At 32.1% G+C, this 22,579-nt stretch overlaps 1 protein-coding gene across 1 annotated transcript in view; it reads left to right on the top strand.

Annotated features, from left to right (window-relative positions):
* The window catches only part of LOC129231734 (glutamate receptor 1-like), a 376,261-nt gene that overhangs the window by 302,140 nt on the left and 51,542 nt on the right, over positions 1–22,579 (top strand). Inside the window, exon 8 of the mRNA XM_054866095.1 lies at positions 12,016–12,371. Within this exon, the coding sequence (XP_054722070.1) occupies positions 12,016–12,371 (356 nt within the window). The remainder of the gene's footprint in view (positions 1–12,015; positions 12,372–22,579) is intronic.

The raw sequence follows: 22,579 nt of genomic DNA, 5'->3' as shown, positions 1-22,579 counted from the left end.
ATTAAATGGATTTTAGTATCATTGACTTATTAAATATTAATGTTCATCTGTAAGAAATAACGCAACAGACAAGTTTTTTAAAGTATGCTATTACCAGAAAAAAAGTAGTATATTCAAAGTTAGTATTTCAGTCTGAGTAACAACTTTAAGGCCACCAGTATTTCTTAAATACTAAATGTAAATATACCGGAATAAATATCACATTAGTTAATAAGATTGGGAAACTCTTACACTATTCATTAATTTTTCGAAGTTTTGGTGCTCTTTGTGAAGATGTCGAAGGGTAAGAAGTTAACTGATTGTGAAAAAGGGCAAATTGAAGCTTTTTCTTCAGCGAGGATGAGTAGCCGTATTATTACGAAAAAAATAGAAGATCGAAGACTGTGGTTAATAATTTATTAAGATTGAAAGACAATTATGGTAAAAAAAAACACCGTGGGAAGACCTAGAGCTTTGTCCTCGCGTGATGAAAGAAAAGTTTGCAACTGGAAAGTTCTCAACCAGGAAACGTATTCAGGTGACAGGCTTAAATGTTTGACAAAAACGATGCATAACACAATTAGATGGTGTAAAAGTTTTATTTATATGCAGCGAAATTGACTAAGTTTCAGTTATTGAATAGGCACAAAACAAAACGTTTCAACTTTAGCCAGAAAGTCATGATTTGGGATAACCAATGGATGCACATAATTTTTTCTGATGAAAGTGCAACTTGGATGGATCGGACAATTGGAAGTACTATTGGCATCATTTACGAAAAGAAAAAGAAATATCTTCCAAGCGATAATTATGTGGAGGCTTGGGAGTGCTTTGATTACAATGGTATGGGCTCAAATGCATTTGTTTCGGATAAAATGAATTTATAAGCATATAAAAACGTCCCGCAAGTTATCTTTTACCAAATAAAGAATTTATTTCTAAGGAAAATTGGAAATATCAGCAAGTCATTCGGTTCCAAAATTGGTTCCAAGTTTACAATGCTGAAACTTTGAAATAGCCAGCTAAGTCTACAGATCTCAACCCAATCTAGAACTTATGACTTAGCAAGAAGAGTTCATGCAAATGGGAGACATTTTACTTCATCAATAGATCAGAGATTTATTATCGAAGATGAATGGTTTAAAACAAATCCCGAACAACTCCCCCCCCCCCGTCAAAAACTAGTTTCATCTATGCAAAAAAGAATATTTGAAGAAATGGCTCCCACACAAGATTCTAAATGTTTGTATTTATTTTCTCCCTATGCTTTTTTCTATGCTGGCCTTAAAGATTTTAATCAGGCTCAAATATTGATCGGTAATATTTTCTGATAATGAAAGAATTACAAATAATTGCTTTGAATTTTCTTACTTGTGTTTAAGCTAATTATCACTCAAATTACGTTTTGATCCCCAGTTTTAGATAAGTCCAGTTTCTCAAGAAAAATTACTGGCCTTAAAATTTGTACTCAGACTGTACATGACATTAGACGAATCCATGTAACACATTAATTTAAAACTGTAATTGATGAAAATGAGTCACAAAACTGTAATAGTATAAAATGTTTGCTTAAATTGTTATTTATTTTTCTAATTCAATTAAAGTACTTCTGAATTTCATTTAGTTTATTTAAAACATTTTCAATACTGCTAATTGTTACCTTTAATTATGAAATTATACTGATATAGTTATACGGCATGCTTTAATTCATCTACCTCCGAACAAGAAACACCTCCATTTAAGGGACAAGTAGTCTAGCCCTTTGATGTCTCTTATTGAGAAGCTATGCTGTACTGTTAACAGTATTTAGTTGGAATTGCAATAACAAATTAATATGCGAGATTTTGAATATTGTTAAAAAGGGATTAGTAGAAGAAAAGAAAATGGTATTTGTTCTTTTATTGGACCGGCATTTTTTTCCCTTTATTGGAGAGTTGGTTCAAGTTAAGAATATGCAAAATAAGTGCACCTTTTTCTATTTTGCGCTACAAAATAAGTTATTGGTATAACCTAAATGAATGATTAAGATTATTTTTAACACATTTTACAATCGTTCAGGATATATTTTCTGTGAAGCACGTTTGGGGGCCGTGTTACTTTACGTTTACTTTTCGTAAATGAAATCTCTTCATTTTCTTTTTGGGAAGTCTGCTAAACTTTCCGTTCATAATAATTTATTTTTTTCACGTTGAAAGAAAGGTTTATTTTTGACTAAGAAACGATGCCGTTCGGTGTTTAGCTTTCCAAATAGCAGACGCAAATAAATCATCTATCAGTTTGAGCTACTTATTAAAATTGGTCGGAGATTAAGTTGTTTAAAAATGCAATATTTTTTCTCGAATATTTTATCGCATTAACTAAATGCAAACTGTGTAGGCACGGCTCGTGGACTGTTTAAAAAATTCCGAAATTTTACAGTAAAAGTTACTGGCATCCATGTTGCCAGTAATTTTTACAGTAAAATCATATTGTACTACAGAATGTTACGGTAGATTAAGTGAGAGTTAGAAACGCAAAATGCGAGCAGCAGGTTCGAACTCATTACCTTCGTTTTGGCAGGCGACTTTGTTGACCACCATGCCAGTTGGCACACATCCAGTGAGGAGATGTATGGTGTAATCTGCTTCGCACTGTAATTCACAAGGTTTATCAATTGGCGCTGCAATCGTTGATTTTTTTCGGTGCAATTTACTGTAAATTATTTTCTGTACTGTAAATACTCCATTTTACAGTAACGTTTATCATAAAAGTTTACTGAATTTCAAACTGTGTGAGTTTTGTAAACAGAAAGAAAAGGAGTTGATTAATATTTTGAACGCAAAAGTTGGCCTTACGTCATTCACTTTTATAAAGAACATATGGCATAAGAAGTCTCACAAAGCGGGGAAGATTGCATAATACTCTGTCATAAAATTGACGATAAACACAAGATTGCGATCATAAAATGTCCAAATTGAGTTCATCACGATTTATGTGAAAGTAGGACCAAGCATTATACTTAGTAAATTTCTCTTTGAAATCATAAGTGCAGTTTTCTTCAAAACATAGTTAAGTGGTTCAGTTTACCACCTCGTCTATTTAAAAAAAAAGTTTTCGCGTTAATAAAGAAATAAAGTAAACTTCATTCATATTGTAACATTGATGCTATAAAATCTATTACATTACTACATATATCTTATTTGGATTGGAATAAAATTTTAACAGCAAAATTTTATTTTCAACTGTCATTAAGAGTTACTATATCCAAAAGGTTCGCGTTGAAGAAAGTATAGCGATTGTTCGCCTATTGCAAACTAAGTAAAATTTAATATTATAAAACCGTCACTGTAAAGTAAAAAATACCGTACTTTGTGCCTGATGGGTATTTTTAAAAACTTATTTAATTTTTTATATGCATTTCCATTTTACTCAGGCGAGAAAGTATTCAAGAAATTAAAAGAAAATTAAAGAAAACTGAATTTATTTTTTATTCTTAAATTTTTATTTTACAGACTATCTAACCAATTCCAAAATAAACGCTCTCTCTCTAGCTACTAGCTTTTGGCTCTAAAGATACAATATTTTCCTTTCTCGATTTGCTTCTTGGAGGCTTCCATATTCAATTGACTGTTTCGTAAAAAAACTCTTGCTTTGATGATATATTCCTGAGTGTTTTTACAACACTTCAGGCCGTTAACGATTATATGTACGTGGTTAACAGGTAGAAAATCAACAATGCTTTATGTTTCTTCACGTTTTATAGAATTTTTTATTGAAAAAAAGAGGGAAACAAATGACCAGAAAAAGAACGCACTATGTTCACACTTTCGAATTACGAATTTCTTACTCATATACAGGAAAAAAATAGTATAAATACGAGAAATTTTAATTTGTTCACAATAACAAGTGTAGGTAATCGAAGAACAAACATATATAGTCATATAAAATTGTACATGTTGCCACATGAAGGATTTTTAAAACCACTTTTGAACATAAATTAATATTATTTTGAAATGTTAATATATATATATATATATATATATATATATATATATATATATATATATATATTCGTATAGAATATTACTTTAATATGATGTTATAATTCTTTCCAAAATATCTATGAACATTTTGATATGGTTTGAATTGCCCTCGCAGCTTGATCTATACTCGCAAATTAAACCTGATAAGATACATCATAATGCAACGCAAGCTCTATCAGTGAATGAATAGTTTCTATTCAATTCCGCCAATTACTAGATACCTCATAATACTTGACAAAATTTGTTAAACGATGGATGTAAATAGATTCTCATTACAAAACATATTACTCTTTGTCTATTTTTTTTTCTTAGCAATTTAGCCCACGTCGACGTTAATAAAATACTTTTACGTAACATCGATGTTGGTTAAACCGAATGCGACCTTGACGAAAGATATGTTGCCAACTTTCGGGCATTGTAATTGTTTCTACATAGTTAAATTAACACTTCCAAATATTACTGATTTAATGCCCATTTGTTGGTATTTATTACATCATTAAATGATTTTGATGATCGTTATTTGTTGATTGCTGTTTGGCGTGAAATAAAATAGTATTTTCGCTGGGAAGCATTCACCGTCAGCTACGATTAACACGTATTTTACAACAGTTACACGTTAAGTCAGCAAACTTTTACCAGATAAAATACCGTCATCAGTTTTCAATGTAGTTAATATTTGATATTATTTAATTATAAATTTAAGTTGCAAAAGAAAGTGCGCAAAAAATCTCCGTGCATTCTCATTTGTTTGAATTTGTTTTAAACATGACACTGGTTATGTATTGTATATACATGTATTGGGTATTTATGGATATTGTTAATATGTATTTGGTATTTATTAACTAAATAAAATAAATTGCCGTCTTTTAAGTAAGTATAAATATTGTCCAACTCCTGCATTTTGAAAAACATATTTAAAACAATAAATGAAATTCTGAAGAATGAATTTCTTAAATAACTGAAAATAATCAAACTAAATGAAAACCAAAAATCTCCAATTTAAAAAAAAATAATTAAAAAATAATAATAATGTTCTTAAATACATTTTGGATTTTTTTATATTTATAGATCTTAATTGCATATATAGAAGTGAATTTATATGAGTGTGCCCATCTCAGTTTACGAGACCGCGATGACTCTGGAGGGCAAGGCAGATGTTTCGGTCAGGTTGTCAGCCGAACGCAGAACCGCCAATGTTTAGTCCCCAAGTATGCTTGGTATTCATTTTATCGACCTACTGAAGGGATGAAAGGCTGAGTCCACCTTGCTCAACGCGGGAATCGAACACGGGTGTGCCGCATAGCAGTGCGAAGCACCACCACTGAGTCACGGGGCTAACTTTTTCAAATACTCTCAAAAATATATACATAGCTTCATGGTAGCAGAATGTTTGTCTAAATGCATATTTGATCAAATAAATAACGACAAACTGATGCCCTTTAATAATTGGGTTGCGTAACCTATGAAACATTGTTGAGAAATACTACAGCATGATCAAAAGAGCTAGAAACACCATGAAGGCACGAAAGCCTCTTAGTCGTTCCCAACAGTTCGCCCTTCATATAACAGTCAATAAATTTTTAATCTCTAAATATGTTGTGTGATTCCCTATGCAGCGTTTGTACAATTACCGTTATAAAACAGAGTCAATACAGTTATCGCATGCGAAAAAAAAACCTTTTTTGTATGCTTACTCATCCCCGCTGTTGTACATAAAAAATAATAAATAAAAAATGATGTAACTCTTGTACCATTGTCGAAGCAAAAAGGTACTACATCTAAATTTTTTTCTGGCTTTAACGTCATCCCGAACTGCCCTTTTTCATTGTAAAAATACCAGTCAACAATTTTACTTTTTTTAAATTCAAACTAAATTAAAAACAAAAATATATTTAAAACGTATTTTATATTTAGTCATAGTTTAGTTTTAAAATAGATTCAAAATTCCAGCAGTATCAAGATTACTGGTCTAAATATTGCTGAAAAAAATGTCCAAGTTCCAGCATTATAATTATTGCATAAACACCAAAATGAACATTTTTACGATGAAGCAAGAAACTTATGCTTATTTATTTCAGATAAATATGGTAAATTTAATGTACTACATAGCACTACATAGGTTTTTTAACAGGTACCGTGATGATGTAAATCTATAATGCTTTTAAGAATCATACATATTGACAATTTTGCGAGAGTTATATATCTCAAAAATTACCCAGTGTATCATTTCGATTTCTGTATCATAAAAATGAAGAAACGTTTTGGTTCTATAACTCATATTTTATGCTTATACTGGCGCGCCTGGTATAACACGGTACTTGTACAACAAGGTTTCGATGTTACACGGTACGAAACTTGAATTTAGTACTTATTAGTTTTGATAGAAAACGAAAGTTATGTTTGAGAAAGATTGAATTTAATTTTTGTTACATACATTCTTAATGTTTGATAATAACTCTAATGTGTTTTTACTTTGTTTCAATAAAACTTGGTTTCGATATAACACGGTACACATCCCTTGATTCACATTATTTCTATGGTTTGTGTAACACTGTTTCGATATAACATGAAACACAGTTTCGATACAGCACGATACATATTGACATGATTTTTACTATGTACATGATTAATAAGTGCAAAAAATAAGTTAAAAAGTTATTTTTAAAAAAAGTCTCGTATAACACGGTTTCGATACTGCATGGAACGAAGTAACTGTGTTATACGAGAGACGCTTGTATTTCCTCTCAAATCGATGACATCGATAATAATGCGACAGTTTTTTTCAAACTTTGGAATTAAAACATGCTTCTTAATTTATGTACTTATTTGTCTTTGTTGAGAAAAATATTTCGTCATTCTCTAAGTTTTAATTAAAATTGAATTAAGGAAATTTACTACTCTCAAAGAAAGAAGAGGTAAAAGTTGGAACTTCGGTGGATTATTTTTTTTAATTTTGAAGAGTGGTCTGGTCGTCTTGATTCCCACTTTAATTTAACACTTAAAACACTTTTATTTCTCTAGCATCTCTAATCTATTTACAAAAAAAATGAAAAGAAAATACTTTTTTTTATTTTCATTTATCTCATTTCATCCTCTTATTCGAAGCATCGGCACACATGACATAAATACTTTAAAACCCCCCGGAGACCGACTGAAAAACCATGAGCTCAAACTAAGGCGCTGAAGCTCTTAGCAAAATCAAAACATACGAAAACACTATCCCAAGTTCTCGAAGATCCACTGGAGCAAGAATTGCAAACATAGTTGAAAGATTGGAGAAATAGCTTTTCTTACTTTGCCAAGGCTTTTCTCTGGAGACTAGTTGCGAGCACAAGACGTGTAATGGATATGCAAATGGTCTTATCTTCTTCGCCACTTTACCATCACATCTCTAGACTCATCAGGGGTAATTATCTGTAAGGGTCACACGACACTTACTCCTGGGGAGTGCTCCTATCTGCTCCTCCCGTTTGTCAACGAGTTTGACGTTTGTAGCCTCGACTCAGCAGATTTTCGAATGTACGGTGCCGGCTCAACGTTCTCCCCTGGGTAGGGAGAATTCCTATCGCTGTTCTTTCAGTACTGTACTGCTGCTTGTCACTACTACTTATGCGATTTGTTTACGCTTCATTTCGGAGTACATCATATCTTTTCGTGGAGCAGGATTTGGCTTTATAATTATTGTTTAGCATTGAGATAATTTTTATTTAGAGTTTTTAAAATAAAATTTAAATTTGTACAATTGTAATTAAAGATTGCAATTGTGCTCTTTACAGATAAACTCACTTTATGTGATTTTTTTTGTTTTTTGAGGGTTAGAAAGAAAAGGGGGGGGGGTGGGCGGAGTTTAGCCGCAGTTTATTTCTTAATACCCTAAAAAAAACATTTACTAATTCCTAGATTTTTCAGATGACGTTAAAATGGCAGAAATATTGTTTTATAATTATAATTGATGTTAATTTACATTTCTACTTGAAAGAGTTAAAAGGTTTTCGAATGAAATAAAATCCAATACATTCATTTACACTGCACTTTTCATTTTTCTTTTTGCTTATTTTACTCATGTGAATGAGCGCGGATTTTTATAGTGATTCAGAGATGCATGAAAAGAGCGATTACTAAAAAAATAAATCTCAATACATATATTAAATACGAAAATGATTCTGAACATATAAAAATAAAACTGTAGTCTGAAGCCTCTTGATTAAATAGTTTTTTTTTTATATACTACTACAGAGGAGCAAAACTGGCTGTATTATCACGGGATCTTGTAATTAGGAAAAAAAAAAAGAAATTACTAAGGAATTGCTATTAAATATCATTTGATGTAGCAATTTTCTAACTGATGAAAAATCCGCACCGTGATAACTCCTGCATAATTAATCGTCAATTAATAAAATAAAAGCGTAAAAAGTAAATGTTTTGCATTAAGTCTGACCTTTTGCTTCTAAGAGCAAAGAAGCTTTAGTTTCTAATTCTTAGAAAATAATGTTTCAAAGAATTTTGCACCCTAATTTATGTTTTTGGGCTCTCTTTGCCAAATTTTTAGTGCGTCTCAAAAATGAAAATGAGAAGCGTTGCAAAAAAAAAGCTACTTTAAGGCATCCAGTTTTTTTTGAAAATCGAACAAGTGATTCAAGTTATGAATGAATGTATATTGGTTTGAGTTTTTAACTGAAAAAAAAATGTACATATTAGCAAAATCCATCTCAATACGATGTACAAGACTGTTGCGGTTGCAATACTAAAAGCAAAATCAATCAGGAGAAAAATTTTGGTTAAAACTCTGCTTTTAAGAAAATATCATTCACGATCTTAATGATATATGTTAACCAGGAAACCACAGAATAGAGTACTAATGAAAAAAAAAACCGTAGTAATCGAATGAGCATAGGAAAACATGTTTGTGGACGCAAAGGTTGAACGCTTGTTGTACCATTCCCAAGAAAACAGAGTTTGTAATTTTCAAGAATTTCTGAAATCAAGTTTTCAAACATATTTATCAACTAGTACATGCGGCTTAACCACCGATATTAGTAATATACACCAAAGGAGCTGCACTTCCGTGGTAAATGGCTGTATCTGCAGAAATGAATTTTCGAGATATTTAAAGAAATACGTTTTTGATTCAGTACTAACAAGAGGAAAATGTTGGAGTTACACTTGTTTTTTTCGCGTTTTTTATTTTTATGTTTTTAGCGGAATGAGAAGGCAGCTTTCACACGCTTTTCAGATGAATGTCGTTCCATATGCAGACGGTGAAGTCACGTGGTGTTATCAATTTTCAGCCAAGTCTTCGGCGATTTTTGGCAAAATTTCGGCAAATTTTAATCATAGTATATCTCGGTTACAGGGACGCGAAGGCAAATAACCTACGCGTCAAAGTTTCCCAACTATGCTATGTATTTTATTTCATTTTTCATTACTAAACAAATCGGGTGGTACCTTGGTTCAAAGTTTAGTTATGAGTTTAACACTATAAGTTAAAGTTAAAAACTTCATGGCATTAAAAAAAGGTTTGAATAAAAAAGATGAATTTTGCTCTATTTTTCTAATAGAGAAAAATAACGGTTTTTCTAGTCTGCTATTAGGGGAAAAAACAACAGCACGCAATGCACGAATATCCTTTCCAAAAATAATAAAAAAAACACCAACCTACTATTTTATTAAAAAAACATAATCACTAAAACAATTCTCTACGATTTCTCGGTGTCGGAACATAACATTAGAAAGGTATGGCTTTTTTTAAAAAAAGAAAAAAAAAACTAATAACTTTTCGCGAAAATTAATTTAGATCTGTTCACACTTAACTGCATTTTTCTATGAATTATTAAATGCTTGTTCTCTTTTCCATTAACTATTTTCTTTGAATTTATCACATTATATGAAACAAAAATTGTCTGCAAAAATAAGAATAGAAATAATTTTCGAGTCCTTTGTGTTACCTTTCACTAATATCAACTAAGTTTCTCATACAGAGTGACTTGATGTTGAGTAAACAGTCACATAAATATACAATTATGCTAAAGACCAGGGAAGGAAGGATGGTTTCTCTTTCCCACGAATTTGCATAAATCTTCAGAAGCTCAATGTGTCCAACGCAGCTCATTAATCATTGCCGTTTGTGGAATGAACCTAAACTGTATTAGTTAATTCAGAGCCATTCAAGCTAGAGGACAAATTCATATTTGTGTGTGATTCACGAGAGTAGTAAGGTCTGAATTGGCTTTAGATAATTAATTACAAGGATAGTATATTTGAAGATGGAAGTAAATGAGTCTTTTGGGGATGTGAAAAATTGACTAGGTGCTACACCAGGACTTTTGCTAAAATGTATTAAAGACTCCATTGGGGAAAATATACAAGAAAAATATATGTATTCAGTATTTTTTTTTTTTTGTTTAATTCTTTTTTAAGTACAGAAAACGCACAATAACTAAAGCACCTGAGGAATAATCTGTACTAAAATTTGGTTGAAGCAACTATTCAACGAAGAAAAGAGCTCAGAGCATTAAAAAACGTTACTAAACATAGGTTTCAAGGCTTCGATGGAGTGTATTAAAATATTACAAAATGTTCTACCTTTACAGTAAAAAAGGTATTCATTGTTTCCTCACACATTTAAAGCGTTTAGCTTTTGCGTTATTGATATGTATACGTGAATCTGTGCACGTGCGTTTGCTCGTGTATCTGTGAGCAGTTGATATTGACCAAAAAGCCAGCTCATTGCAGACCATTTTTTAACCTAGATAAGAAAAAAATCTCCATGCAGGGACGCACCGCCTCATTGCATTAGGAACTTTCCACCTACTCCTTACCAGGTGGAAAGTGGGATATCTGAAAAGTGGTATTGCTGAACTCCTGGTTGCAATGTAAACGAGTGCAATCTTTTATTTCCATTTGCGGCTCCAAGCTGACTCAGTGCATTTCCTCTGAAAACACGCCTTGTAAGAAGGATGAGGTTAATTAACAAGTATTATTGCTGGATTTTGACCAAAGGCAACATTAGCAAAAACTATGTTGCCCATCTTGCAAAAATCAATTACCAAAATCAGTGGAAAGACGCAGAGCAATATAATTCTTGTTTACTGTTATTTTTTACCTTAAGTCAGTGATGGAACAGAACTAACCAGCAATGCCGAGCGAATATGATCATTTTGCAATGTCCATTACTTGGAAACCATTTTTCTTTATATTGTACTATTTTACAACGTTTTATTGGCTAAGTAAATGTGGTAGTAAAATACAGTTTGCGCTTGATTTCAGACTCACAGAAAATGTTCTCAAAATTCATACTTCATAAAATCAAATAACATTGTATCATTTTTCCGACCTAGTAAGCTGTTAGTAAAATCGAAAGTAATCTTAAATAAAGGTTTGTATTTATAATTTAAAAACAGTTAATAAGTAGAAAATAACAAAGTTAAAATAACTAAACTAGGTTATTTTCTCTATATTTTTCAATAACAGTTAATTACACATTTGACAGATTGACATTTGCATCATATTATTTATCATAGAGCAGATTCAATCCAAATTTATTTATTACTTGTGTAACAGAACTGATTTTCACGATTTTTTGACTTATTCTTACTCTGATTTGTTTAATATTTATAATGTTCCCAGTCGTAAATCACGCCGTGAACTTTTGTATCTTCTTTTTTTCTATAGGGTACTAAATAATTTAATTGACTGCTCTGATAGAGTTACTTCGATTCAATTTGATGTCCCTAATAGGACTCTTAAGAGTCGTTCATGTTTAAAAAATATTTTGACAGATTAAACTATGTTGATAATTTTTGTCTTTTTAAAATTTTACAAACTTTTTAACATTCATTGTCGTGATTTAGATATTTCCAACATGTCATTCTATAATTTTAAGTCTATATGTTTTTAATGCATCATTTGTTTTAATTGCCATTTTTATGTTATTTGCCACTGTAATTAGATTTTCTCTGTAGTGTGCAAAATTTTAATAAATAAATAAATAATAAAAGATCATTATTTCTTGCAGGATGCTGATATGGCTATTGCACCTTTAACGATAACATCTGCACGAGAGCGGGTCATAGACTTCACGAAGCCCTTCATGTCTCTGGGAATCAGCATCATGATAAAGAAGCCCATGAAAAAGAAACCGGGTGTCTTTTCCTTCATGAATCCTCTGTCCAAAGAAATCTGGATGTGCATCATCTTCGCTTACGTGGGAGTCTCTGTTGTCCTGTTTTTGGTGAGTCGCTTCTCCCCACACGAATGGCGATATGAAGACTCATTCATTGGTCCTTCAGTTTCCAATGACTTTTCGTTGTACAACAGCCTCTGGTTTTCATTAGGAGCGTTCATGCAGCAAGGATGTGATATTTGCCCAAGGTAGGTTAGCTAGGGAAAAATATTAACCGTGCGAAATTGTTTTTAAAGTTAATGTGAGTTTTATGGTAAAATAAACTTAACATTGTTTACACTCATTATCCCAAAAAATATAGCTTTTTCGGTTTAATCAACGAAAATACAAGTCTATGTTAAATATTTAAAGTACATATTTTCAGTCTTAGGTAAACAATTATTTTATTTTTATTGTCGACGTATGTAAATTTATGTTTTTTAAATACTTAACACTGACTCTGATTTTCATTACGAGCATTCATGCAGCAAGGATGTGATATTTGCCCAATGCACGTTGGCTAGGGAGAAATATTAACCGTGTGAAATTATTTAAAGATCGCTGTATTAATTTTTTTCTGTGGAAAAAGATTTTATTACACCATATTTAAAAAAAAAAGTTAATGTGGGATTTATGGGGAAAATACAGTAGAATTTGCATATACACTTCTTAGTGATAAACTTTTATAAATAAACACATTTATTAAATGAGGCTCAAAAGTAAAAATATAAATATAAACTAAAAAAAAAAGGACATAGGTTTGTTAGACAATGACAAAAGATGCGGGAGAAATGTGAATAATGTTTATTTCAGAGTGATTCTACGTCAACTGACCGGATTTTTCAAACTGTCCCTGCTCGATCATCCCCTAATGGAATGAAATTTTATAGAGGCTCAGAGATGTTTTTGAAACTAACCTGATGCTGATTTTCAGCTTCCGAGATCCGAATCCTGAGGATCTAGGATTTCCAAAATATAGTGCTCTAAACGGCCGATCAGCTTTGTGAGAAGAAATGCCATGTTATGGTCAAGGTTGCAGAACATTTTATTACACTGGAAGCATGAAATTTCGGGAGCTTAAAGTACACTTGGCTGCTGATTCGTTCTAGTATTTATGTGAGCTTGAGCTCATACGATTTTGAGTAGCACGGATATAATCTCTTGAAAAAACGCTTTTTTATACTGAAATCATCATTTTTGAGATCGTTTAATTAAGTAAGATGATTCGATCTCTTTGTTTTCTGACATAAGTCTAAAACTACACCACGTATTACAGCTCTTGCTCAAAGTTATTGACGGACGCGTTTTAGAGTAATTGACCTAAAACTTTTACTATTTTTGTTTCAAATTATCAACTTTGAGGCCACGTAATAAAAATTAACTAGTTGCCATGGATTTCTAACCTGGACCTTAAACTACACCACTCGAACTATAACTACAGCTGTGTCCCAAAGTTGTTGACCCGTCGCGAACAAAGTTATTAACCTCTAAACTTGGCCATTTTTAAAAACTCATCGACTTTGAGATCGTTTAACTACTAAAGCCAAGAGAAGAAAGCTATTTTATATTTTTCTTAGTACTATACTGTGGTGATTGGTTAATCATATACTTATTTTCGAAGGTTACTCACAGCTTTAGCAGATATCCAGGCCTAAACAAAGCAAAAAAGTAAAAAAAAAGTAGCAGTTTCAATTGACCGTTGCCGTCGAAATCATGAATGAGCAACTAAAATATTTATGATAGCCTGTACCTAGTATCAAGTAGTATCCACACTTAAAAGAATTGGCTTGGTTCACTCATTGCTTTTGAAGCAAAGCAATCATATATTTAGCTTTTTTTTTTTCACGACCTTAAACTTTGACCCCAACTCAAGGACAAACAAATCAGTAAAAAAAAAAACTGTCCAGCTTAAAAAAAAAAAGACTCTTAAACGCGTTTTGCTAAAAACTTGAAAATGTCCACTTAACATACCTTTGCTTCTCACTGCCTCATTTGAGCTTTTAAGGTAATCAAATGCATAGAAATGGCTATTTATGACAAAATGTCCGACTTTAGCAAAAAATTTAAAAGAAAACGAAACTAAACAGTTTTTTAAATTTTTAAAACAGGCAATTGTCTTAATCGTAATTAAAATCAGATATGTTGGCTTTTATACATGCAGAATATATGTTAAAAATGTGGGAATATAAATCAAAGTACATTTTTCTCGAAATGAGTTTTCACGTACAAGTTGCTGATTTCAAAACTGAAAACTCAAAATATGTTCATCTCATTTTAATGGAACTTTGAAGATTTTGCTTCTATACTGTTTGCCAGGGCAGATACCAAACGGTTAATTATAAAAGAAATATTTAATTAGTTAGCGCTTAGAATATCAATGTGGTAAATATGCTGAAAATTTTACTAAAAATATTTTTATGGTCTCTACTTTTGTTTTATATTCTCAACATACTTGTAGAACTATTTGTAGAATATAACTATTAGTTAAAATTGTAAAAAATCGCTCAAAAATTCATAAATAAACTAGTATGAATAACTAATTAATAAACTAAAACAACTAATTAGAATAAAGTATCACGAAAATAACTTTTTGACAAAAACCTAGAGATTTAACAGGTTACAGGCAGCCACTTAACCGGCTACAACTGGAGAAAAAAAAATCCTTTAGCGGTATTTTATAAATGCAACTGTAACTGCTATATTTTTTCCAAAAGAGTCGGCAAAGATCGTGCCACTTATTTCACTGCTGCCTGTCTGATTTTAAAAGAAATGAAAATAACTGATAAATTACCCACAATTTCCGTTTTAAATCATCCATATGAAGTGAAACTTTAATTTCAACTTTAAAAATAAAAATCCTACTTTGATGGAAGTAAATATTGTATGAGTTTTTTTTTTTTTTTTTTTAATATTCTTCGCAAAAAATTAGTAGTTATGAAGTATTAAGGAATGAAAAATGTATGGCCGTATTGATAAATGAAAAGCAATCTTCTGCAGCTGAAGGTATATTTCAAAGAATCAAGATTGTGAATGATGAATAGGAGGAAGATAATTAGTACCTTACAAAGTAACGAAAAGTTCCCTAAAATCTTTGACGTTCATGCAAAATGTGATTTTCATGAATATTTCAAAAGCTACCATTAATAAACTCTAAATCCATACTCAGATATGTTTCATCAGTAAAATTTAAAGTTTAGATAAGAGTCTTTACGTACTAATTGATGGGTATGTGGAAAAAAAAGTGAAGGGTTACAATATGACTTTCTATTTAATGCATTGCGTAATTTGATGTCTACTTGTAAAACCAATTCTGCTGCGTTTTTGGTGCATTCGGAAGTAATTTCAAAAAGACTACAAATCTTGGTACTTTTCAAATAATTGTATTTTTTCCCCGTAAAAGTAGATAGACGATTTTTTTTTTAATGTTATTTTGCTTTGCGGTAACAATGCATATTATGCGCGCTAAAAATTGCTATATGTTATTGAAATTATCTTGTGTAATTAAAAAATAAAACCGACTGAGAAATGAAATACGTTTAAAGTTGCTATTTAAGTAACAATGAATCTTATAATTGACATTTAAAACTTTAGCCAAGTTTAGAACTTAAGGTACAGTAAAATTGTGGATAATTTAAATAATAGGTAAAAACGATACTAATGTATACAATAGCAAAACAATATGAATAACACTCACATACATGCATTTAAATTATAACTAAAAACATTGCTACACTGCATCCAATAATATTTAATGTAAAAAAATATACACAACTATGTAAAACCTAAAAACAGACAATAACACAAGTTTAAAAAAAAATGATGACCCATAAAATTGTTTATGAAAAATTGTGAAAAGACCCGTGAATAATCCGATCGCCGATAATGGGGAGTTGACTGTATTTAGTTCTTCGGAGCTTAAATTTTAGGATCATTCCTTTGAAAGCAGTAAAGCTTTTTAAAGTGAAGGAAAACATGGTTTGGTTAAAAATGTTACCAAAGATCCATTAAAAGTCATTCATAAAAGCACCACGCACTCGACCAGATATACTTCTAATGCGCAAAGGAAGTTCATCGCAAAGGATATGAAACTGTATAACGCGGAATAATTTTTTTTAATAAAAAATAAAAAAAATAAAAAAAAAAAAAAACATTTGTACTTTGACTAGATCAAGACTTCTTATTCAAACTAAAAACCCCGCTTATCGATAAAGCGCTTTATCGATCAGTGAGCATAACTGCTGCTGTTTGCCAGGTATTCCGGCAATTTCGGGTGCGCTGCTTCACTTTTGCAACTGTACCGTAATTTGGCGTGAAGTCCGACTTCCACAGTACACACATGCCATGAGGACATGTTTGTAGGGTTGGCAACCATTCGCAACACAACAAAAAATTCACACAAAGAAAGGACAAGAACAGAAGAGGGATGGTACATCCATGTCCGAGCCTTAATTCGAACCCGGGACCTCTTCATAGCAGCCAGACTTATCCGACCACTGGACAAGGCATGCGGCTTAGACAAGGCGGTGTGCATAGTTAACAAACTAATGCACGTTATCACAGCATCGGTAATAATGAGTAAAATAAAATACTAGTGATTGTTGCTCATAAGAAGCTCTACCCTGTTATTTACTAAAGATTTTCAACGCAAATTAACGTCTTGCGAGAGTTTTGAAGTGTGAATAGAAACTATGGAACCAATTATGTGCATTTTTAGAAGACAGTCTACTGATACTTAATAATAGCAAACAAAATATTTTAATCAAAACTTTTTTTTTTTGCTCACTGATGAGAAGCTATTTAACATTAATGTTTGAATTTTTTAATCAGAAGAGCCAGGCAAGTCTAGTATAAGAAGAGATATCCCCCACTACACTGAGAAAAATGAAGTTTCCAAAATGGAGCACATTCATGATTTCAAATTTTCTTGAAACCTTTTGTTTCAAATAGGAGTGCCCATGTTTTCAAATAGTGTGCTTACTTATGTTCATACTCAAAGATGAGTACATAACTCAGTTAATACTGAAATTTGAAATTATTACATACTCGAGAATGAGCACATTTTGATTTGAGTATTTGAATGCCACATAGTCGGAGCCATTTTGACTCTGCGATATTTTCAATTTGAGTACTTTTTCGTCATTTTTGAAATTGTTGTTTTTAGAGTGTATATACTTAACTTAACAGGAAGAGCACCGAAAGACAAATCCAAGGACCCCGAAAAGAAGAGAGGTGACAGTCGAGTTTGAAATAGGTACAAAATGTACCAATTACGATAACAGTAATAATCCCTAAGGGATCGTGAAAGGTATCATCCCCAGCTCACACAAAGCGCTCTTTTCAATTGAGTATACAACATATCTTCATGTTTCGGAGTTTTTTTTTTTTTTTTTGCATTCCCCGTTTCAATAACATACAAAAGACCTTCTGTACATGCCACTTGTCACGGATAAGCAAAAGATGTCTTTAAATTATAAAAAATACATGAATCCTTTACAAAATCCTGCCAAGTATATAGTAGGATAATTAATTGAAATTTTAGTCAGTTAAAGGCGTCTTATACATTGCCCATATTTCTATGGAGCAGAGTGCAGTTGAAGCAAAAATGATATAACATTCAAATTTCTTTTTAACAACCAATTTTGAAATCAATTTCTTTAAAATCTTAAAGCAAAAAAATAATTCAATGATGAACTTTATTCTTCAGCCAAAGTTTACTACATATCACCATACGATATGTTAAGACGGGAAAAAAAAAGAAAACGAGAAGTTCATTGAATCATTCATTCTGACTTGAATTATTGACTCTATTGAAATCGTTTGCGCTCTTAGCAGATAATAACTGTATACTTATTGAAATGTATGCGTAGTCGATATTGTTATGTATGTTATGGATTATATTTATCTTCAAGTCCTAGCTAAAATCCATATCAAATCAAATGGCCCTTAGTTTATTGTACATTCAAAAATGAATAATATATTAACATTCCCGAATATTTTATTTGAAAACACTGATGTTTTTGCGAAAAAGCAGCCTTTTATTCTCAGAAGAGTTCAAGACATGAAAAACTTCGAAGACGAAAAAGCACACAAGTTAAAACAGTGTAACACAAACATGATAGTTTGTCAGAACTTAGTAGAATAGACTTCTTTTTCTCTTTAGAGATCTGATAAAAGATGCCTCATATATTAGTGCTTCAGCAGAACTTTGTTGTGTGTTGACATTTCAGGAACGTATTATTGGAAAAAGGGGAAAAAGCCCACAAGAAAAAAAAAACGATGCTTTGACACATGAATTGATTTTTCGGAATATATTTGCGTTTTACATAAATATCTCTACCATGGGAAACTCAATTTGTGAATCCGCCCTTGAAAAAAAATAATAAAAGAAAACGTGGAAATAACTGGAGAAAAAATAGTGTCCCAAAATGAAAAATGTTGCCTTATGGAATGCTGAGATATGTATTCGCAGGTTGGAGAAAGAAAGGAAAAAGCGGTGGGATGCTTTTTCAAATGGATTCTTGGTCCTCCACACTTCTTACATACTGCTTCAAGTGGCAGATTATTTTGTCGCCATTTTTGGTTTCAAATTGAACTGAAAATTGGTTTCTCAGCAATCCAAAAAAAGTCTTTTCGATGTGTACCTATTAAGTAATCTACAGTATAGATTTTGTTTGTAGCTTCGAAGTAAAAATAAGAAAACTAAAATTACATAGTTTAAACTTCAACAGCTAAAGTTTGAGATTTTTTTGATTTAACGACAAAAATGATTAGTATATCAAAAAACAAGTAAAATTGCATGTTCTATTGTGTAATTACGCTTAAAAAATACTTATGGATGTTTTGTTTCTTTGCATGGAGAATAAGTGTCCTTAAGAATAACAGACAAACGCGCAAAGGACATCAACACAATTTGCTACAGATTGTTTAAATGAGCTTGAGCATTACTAATATGTTATTTAGTTCTTGACTACTAAATGCTAAATATAAAAAAGCTGCATATCTTTCTTTAAACATAATGTTTTATCAGGTTCTTTAAATTAGCTAAAATTTATCAGTTGTGTTATGTATGGTTCATAGGAGCATGCAAAACGTTTACTTATACCCTGGTGTACAATTGCTAAGGATGGATGGCAATAGCAGCGTTAGGAACCTCAAAACACAAAGCAAGGAAATATGGAAATCAGCATTAGTGTGAGATACGGTTAAGACATGTTGTGCATATGCAAATTTTAGATTTTCGACGTTGTTCGTGACGTGATAGAGCAGATAAGCGAAAAAAAAAATATTTGGTGCGTGACGACCATTGTTGTTCAAAGGCCGAGTTTGACGGGAAGGAATCAATTGACGAACTTTAATTTTTCGGTATGTCTTCTGGACATCCTTTAGATGATTTTGCGGGTGGCCGTGCTGTTGACAAGATTGAAAGAAGGGCAAAAAATATCAGTTGTTACCACGGTGTTTGACGTTAGCCGCGGGGTTGTTTCGAAGTTTTGGAAATCGTTTCAATCAAATGGAATGTGTAGCAAATATCACGAAGGAGGTTCTGTACTCAGTACGACGTCAGCAGAAGATTGGTACATAGTGCTAGCAAAATAAATTCGTTTTCATGGATGATTTTGCAACACTTCATTAAACAACCGTCGTCCAGAAGTGTCTAGAGAGCGAGAATTTTCAACCCAACGGATGACCATCACATTCTCTAGATCTAATTTCCATTGAAAATGTTTGGAATGCTTTGGGGAGCAATCTTGGTGGTCGACACCCTCTAATAAACAAGGGCACCCTCATTTGTGACTGACAGAGGTATAGGATAAATTACCTCAACAGTAGCTGGATATTGTTGTGCAAAGCAGCAAACGACGTGTGGAAGGTCGCATTGCTCTCCATGGTGGCCATATCCCATATTGACTCCTAACGCCGGAACATCTGGGGACGGTAATTATATTTTTTTTCACTTTTACATATTCAGCACAAAATGACAGTTTTTTCCTTTGAACATTTTTCAACGCCTACTGGATTTCAGAGTACAATAAATTATCGTCAATGTCATGTTCTAGTGTTCTGGCATTAGTTTATTTCACTTGGCATCGAAATACACTTACTTTTTTGCGTGCTACATAGCCCATTGTGATCCGTCCTTAGCAATTGTCCACCAGTGTAGTATGGTTTTCTTTTTTCGAAAATATCACTTACACTTACGCTTGTAGAGTTTGCCGTTGTTCTAAAATGTCCTTTAAGATCACAGTATTTAGAACGTGAAATTCTAAACAATAGGCACTTTCGACTGGTACTGAGTAGGGTTTCCAATCCCGCAATCGCGATCCCGAATCCCGCGGGATCCCGCACAATATTTAGCGGGATTTCCAATCCCACAAAAAAATTCCAATGCAAACGTTTCCCAATTTTTGAAGTCCATAAAACGAATATTTTTACAAGTATCCTCTGAAGTTTTAATCACTTTTCTGTATAGCTGTAAGAAGAGGAAGAAAACTTTGTGCCTCATATGATGAACGGTAGACTTCACATTCAAGAAAACAATAAAAGTGGAGCATATTTTTCTGAGAATGAATAGGTATTCTCATTTGAAGTTTCAGTGTTCATAAGTTCAGCAATTTCGGAAGCTTAAGGAAAACACTTGAAACCTTTAACTTAATAAAAGTGCACTTTTTTTTCCTCCGAAGAAGAAAGCAATGAAAATTTTAACATTATATATGCTCTCTAACCTGTATAAAGAGCATAACCGATATCTTTGTTTCCGTGAAGCTGATATAAATTTCAAATTGGTACTTTGAAATTTATGTTGGATGAATTAGCTGACTAATCTGCAATATTGGTTGCGACTCTGAAAGAGGAGACAGAAAACTGGATGAAACGACTGGCAGGGTGTTATATCGGCTCAAGTTTTTGAATATCTACTTTAAGTGAGATGTAAAATTAGCAAAGTTATCCAAAAACTTTTACTGAGATAGTGACTTGGTAAAACCAATCAGCGTTCACTCCTGCTGTAATGTATCAAATTCACTGATAAAATGACCGACGTTAATAAAGCAACAAGGCTGGGTATTCTCAATGAAAATTAAAATGGATACAGCAATACACAAAGCAAATCGACAACGTTTTTGTCCGAAATTTGCAGTTCTTCAGAAAAAGCTCAGCCTGACTCCCATAAGAAAAAAAATCTACTTTAGAAGGTCATAAAGTTTACGGGGATCTTTTGCTTGTGATCGGGAGCCACAATTATTTAAACTCTAAAACCAACAGCAGTGGAGCCATAGCACTCGTTTTTATCAATCGCATTATTTTTTGCACAAAAATCCCTTCCTGGACCATGAGAAGCGAAGGGCATACTTTTGCGTACCAAACGATAGCAGCTAATTGATACGTGATTTTTCAGTACTCTATAGATTGTGTACGGAATTTGAAAAAACTCTTAATTCGAGCAAAAAAACAAAATCAGTCATTTCTAAAAAACACAACTTTTTCTATTTGCCACTAAAATTAAATTTTCTAAAAAATTTAGTCGATAACGCGGGATCCCAGGATCCCGCAGGATTGCCTCGTTTCAATCCCGAAATCCTGCGGGACTAAATTTTGCGGGATTGGAAATCTTAGTACTGAGTTAATTCAAAACACTGAAGCATATCTGTCTGAATAACAGTAGACGACCGCTGAGAAAGCTTTCCTTCATTAAGCACTGTCATTCTTTTAAAAAAAATAAATAGTTTAAAAATCTAAAAAAACACGCTTTAGTAGCAAAATGAACTAAAAAGTTTAAATCTTCTTTGGATGACAAGTATGTAAAGTAATTGACCAAACACTTAATTTTACTGTAATAAAAAAAAGCGTGGGGGGTTGCCTATTTATATTTTTGCATGGAGAACAAGTGAAAGAAATTTAAGACAACTGATAAGAAGTCGTCCATGTTTTTTTTTCTATTACGGTAAAATTAAGTGTTTGGTACATAACTTTATATACTTGTCATCCAAAGATTATTTTTAACTTTTTAGCTCAATTAGCTACTAAAGCGTGTTTTTTTTTTATATTTTTTTAAACTATTATTTTATTTTGTACGAATTATCATTAATGATTAACAAGGGGGGGGGGGTGTTACATAGACTACGCTATAGACAGTTTTAGGGGAGAGGGTATTTTAAAGCGGTCTTTTTTGGATGATTCTAATTCGGGGCGGGGGGGGGGACTCTTAGAGGGATGGACACCTCCAAGATTGTGGATTTACGATTCTAGTTTTTGTACTCAAATAATCAAAAATTAATTGTTTGTATTTTTTATTTCTGAAAAAATAAAGTCCTTATTACTGTTTTTTTTCTTTTTTTCAAATAAGATTTAGATAGTAAGTATTGCTAGCACTTGTAACTCTTAAATGAAATCTTTGTGCGTGTGTTCGATTTTTATAATG

This window comes from Uloborus diversus, chromosome 10 (genome assembly GCF_026930045.1).
Source record: "Uloborus diversus isolate 005 chromosome 10, Udiv.v.3.1, whole genome shotgun sequence".
Taxonomy (NCBI): Eukaryota; Metazoa; Arthropoda; class Arachnida; order Araneae; family Uloboridae; genus Uloborus; species Uloborus diversus.
Note: the sequence above shows the minus strand (reverse complement) of the source record. Positions and strands in the feature narration are given on the sequence as shown.